Genomic DNA, 3407 nt, shown 5'->3' with positions numbered 1-3407 from the left:
GAAGGAAGGAAGGAAGGAAGGAGGGAAGGAAGGAAGGGGGCTCACTCCCACCAGACAATGCTGAGTTCCTATTTTCCGGAGCCCTCACACAATCCAAGTAAACGAAAAGAATGAGAGTAACAAAACTCCAAATGCACAAGCCAGAAAAGAATTGTACTGTCTTTATTGTCTTAAAATTGCATAGTATTTTGATTGTGCACGCTTTTAAACGGAGGGCAAGAAAGCCCACTTGAAAACTAGTGTCTTGCACGGGATATCTCAAGCTGTTTTACTATAGATAGGAGCAGGGACCAAAAATGCTGCCTGGGCTTAAAAAGAACCATAAGCAGATTTAACAGAAGTTGGAGAGTCAGAGGGATTTATAGGAGAAGAATCTGTCGAAGGACATTGAGATTTTGGGGGAGGGGGCAATGCCTTGTGCTCAAATCTGAGATGACTGCCCTCTGCCAGGAGGCTGGGGTGCATGGTCTGGGCATTACGTCGGCTACAGAAAGCCACATACTAGAAAAATAACTTAAAAGCTATACAATCATCATTATAAATATTTTGTCTCTCAAAACTAACTAGTGTTGGTTAAAAAAGGTTCACAGTTACTCTGAAGAGAGCTGTGTCTCTATTGCACAGTAGTGGAAAAGTCCGCTCTGATCCCCATGTGTAAACAATGATTCCCTTCTCCTCTGGCGACTTCAGGACACAGAGAAACAGTATCTGCTGTGAGCAAAGCACTTGGGTACAAGGCACGTGAAAGCTTGTCAAGTTCTACTGGGATCTACTCGGAACACACAGAACGCCTGCTGTTCTCCCCACTTGGCGGCAGTGGGACAGGCCTCCTCGGGCTCTTGTTCTCTATTCCACCGTTACAGACTTGGCCAGGTTTCTGGGGAAGTCGACGTCATATCCTCGGAGAACAGCCAGGTGGAAGGACAGGAGCTGCAGCGGAATCACGCTCAGGATGCCCTGGAGGCAGTCCACCGTGTGGGGCAGCTCGATAGTCTTGTATGCAAACTTAGAACTCTCGGTGTCATCCCGGGAGCACAGTATAATCGGGCGACCCTGGCGGGCCGTGACCTGCTGCAGGGCATTCTGGCATTTGGCAAAGCAAGGGTCCTTCATGATGACCATGATGACGGGCATCTGCTTGTCGATCAGTGCCAAGGGTCCGTGCTTCAGCTCCCCCGCCAGGATGCCTTCTGAGTGCATATAGGTTATCTCTTTAATTTTCAGGGCTCCTTCCAGGCATGTGGCGTAGTTATAGCCGCGTCCCATGACCAGGAGCGATCTCTGGGTGTAGAGCTCCAGGGCCAGGTCATGAATCTTTTCGTCCAGCAACAGCACTTCCTTGATCAGCCCAGGTAAAGACTGTAAACCATGGATGATCTCTCGCCTTCTGTTTTGCAGTGAAATTCGGTCTTCAGACATCATCAAACCAAACATCACCAGGGAGATGAACTGACTGGTATAAGCCTTGGTGCTGGCCACGCCAATCTCCGCCCCGCATTGATGTGCACACCGCAGTCGGTCTCTCGGGAGATGGAGCTGCCCACGGTGTTGGTGACGCCCACGGTCAGGGCCCCGCTGTCCTTACAGTAGCGCAATGCCAGGAGGGTGTCTGCAGTCTCACCTGACTGACTTATGAAAAAGCAGACATCATCCCTGAATACAGGTGTGTTCCTGTCCAGAAAATCGCTGGCGAGTTCAACCATCACAGGGAGTTCAGTCAGTTCCTCCAAAACTTGTCGTGTGGCCACAGCCGCGTGGTAGCTGGTTCCGCAACCAATCACGATGAGCCGTCGGCACCGTCGAATCTCCTTCAAGTGGTCCTTCAAGCCGCCCAGGAGCACTGTGTTGGTCTCAAAATTCACCCGACCTCTCATGGTATTGAAAACTGATTCGGGCTGTTCAAAGATCTCCTTCTGCATAAACGCACTGAAGTTGCCTTTCATGATTTGCTGCAGTTCCATCTGCAAGGTCTGGATGGCTCGAGATGGGTCATCACTAGCTGAACGCTTGACCCGGTGAATGGAGAGTTTCCCATCAGCCACTGCGGCGATGTCGTCATCCTCGAGGAAGATGACTCGGTTGGTGTGTTCTATGATAGCGCTTGCATCGGAAGCAAAGAAGAATTCCACTGCTTTATCGCCCACAGCATGAAGGCAGGTCGAGCTGTCCAGCCTCTTCATTCTTGTTTTGCAGATATTCTTCACATTCTCGAAATTGCGTGTCCTGTACAGGATGGGGATCTGTTCTGTGGAGAGCTTGTATTTGCTCCGCACTCCAATGAGCAGGGGGCTGCCTCTCCTGGTGGCAACAGCTTCTCCCGGGTAGTGGATGCTCTTGAAAACCAATGCAAATGCACCTTCCAGCTGCTGAATGACTCTTTCGACCAATGTTGAAAACGTAATGTCCTCAGTCTCTCTGTTGTCAAACACATATTTAATCAGCTTGGCGATGGTCTCAGTGTCAGTTTCTGACTCAAACTCATAGCCTTTGCTTTCCAGAAATTTCCTCAGGTCTTTGTAATTTGTGATGATCCCATTATGGATGACAACGAATTCGTTGCCTTTGTCCGAGTGCTGTGGATGGCTGTTGACAGCACTGGGGACCCCATGAGTGGCCCAGCGTGTGTGGGCAATGCCAAAGTGGGTCTCAAACTCCACCTTCAAGTCCATGCTGTCTTGTTTGTAAAGTTCTTCATCGAGAGCCTTGACGTTTCCTCTTTTCTTGACCAGCTGGATATGTCTTTCTTTGACTTCGTTATTATTTCCATCGATCGCCACACCTGCCGAGTCATAGCCTCTGTACTCAAGCCTCTGCAGGCCCTTGATGAGGGTTTCGAAAATCTCCTTCCTGGTCCGGGGCACTCTGTAGTTCATGTAGGCGAAGATTCCGCACATCGTGGCTGCTGCTTGCACCCTTCGCGGCTCGGGGACTCTGCGCACTCTGGACACTCGAAATTCCGTGGGCGCCTGGCACTCCGCGGGCCTGGGCTCCCGCCGCTCGGCCTCAGTCCTTTGGCTTTTTAAATGCTGAAATTATCAGCTAATTTTCTTCGCATTTTAGAGAACATGTGGATCACATGACAACTAGGGAGATTCCTTGTCCAATAGGACACTATTATGCAACATTCAGAGTCTCTCCAATTAGACCTGAAATAGTAAAAATCCTTTGGATCCAAAACCCTAGCCAGTCAGAAATTCATGAAAGATTCATAATAATCCTCATCAACCTCAGATTAAGTAAAATGTCATTGCTAGAGCCTTCCAAAATTGAGCCCATAATGCATGTCTTTTTCATTATTACTATGTATAATTATTATTAATAACATTTATCAGTGATGTACTTCATGCCATGCCACACATTAAGCTGTATTTTTAAATATTTTTATGTTTATTTATTTATTTACCTAG

General features: G+C 48.4%; 1 protein-coding gene across 1 annotated transcript; it reads right to left on the bottom strand.

Annotated features, from left to right (window-relative positions):
- Positions 1–285: 285 nt before the first annotated feature.
- LOC120219777 (glutamine--fructose-6-phosphate aminotransferase [isomerizing] 2-like) lies at positions 286–2952 on the bottom strand. The gene is given in 2 exon segments (XM_039216640.1): positions 286–1490; positions 1493–2952. Coding segments are annotated over 2 exon segments (2046 nt in total). The 5' UTR covers positions 2895–2952; the 3' UTR covers positions 286–846.
- Positions 2953–3407: the final 455 nt, after the last annotated feature.

The sequence above is a fragment of the Hyaena hyaena genome, unplaced genomic scaffold (assembly GCF_003009895.1).
Source record: "Hyaena hyaena isolate Hyena2069 unplaced genomic scaffold, ASM300989v1 scaffold_649, whole genome shotgun sequence".
Classification (NCBI taxonomy): Eukaryota; Metazoa; Chordata; class Mammalia; order Carnivora; family Hyaenidae; genus Hyaena; species Hyaena hyaena.
Note: the sequence above shows the minus strand (reverse complement) of the source record. Positions and strands in the feature narration are given on the sequence as shown.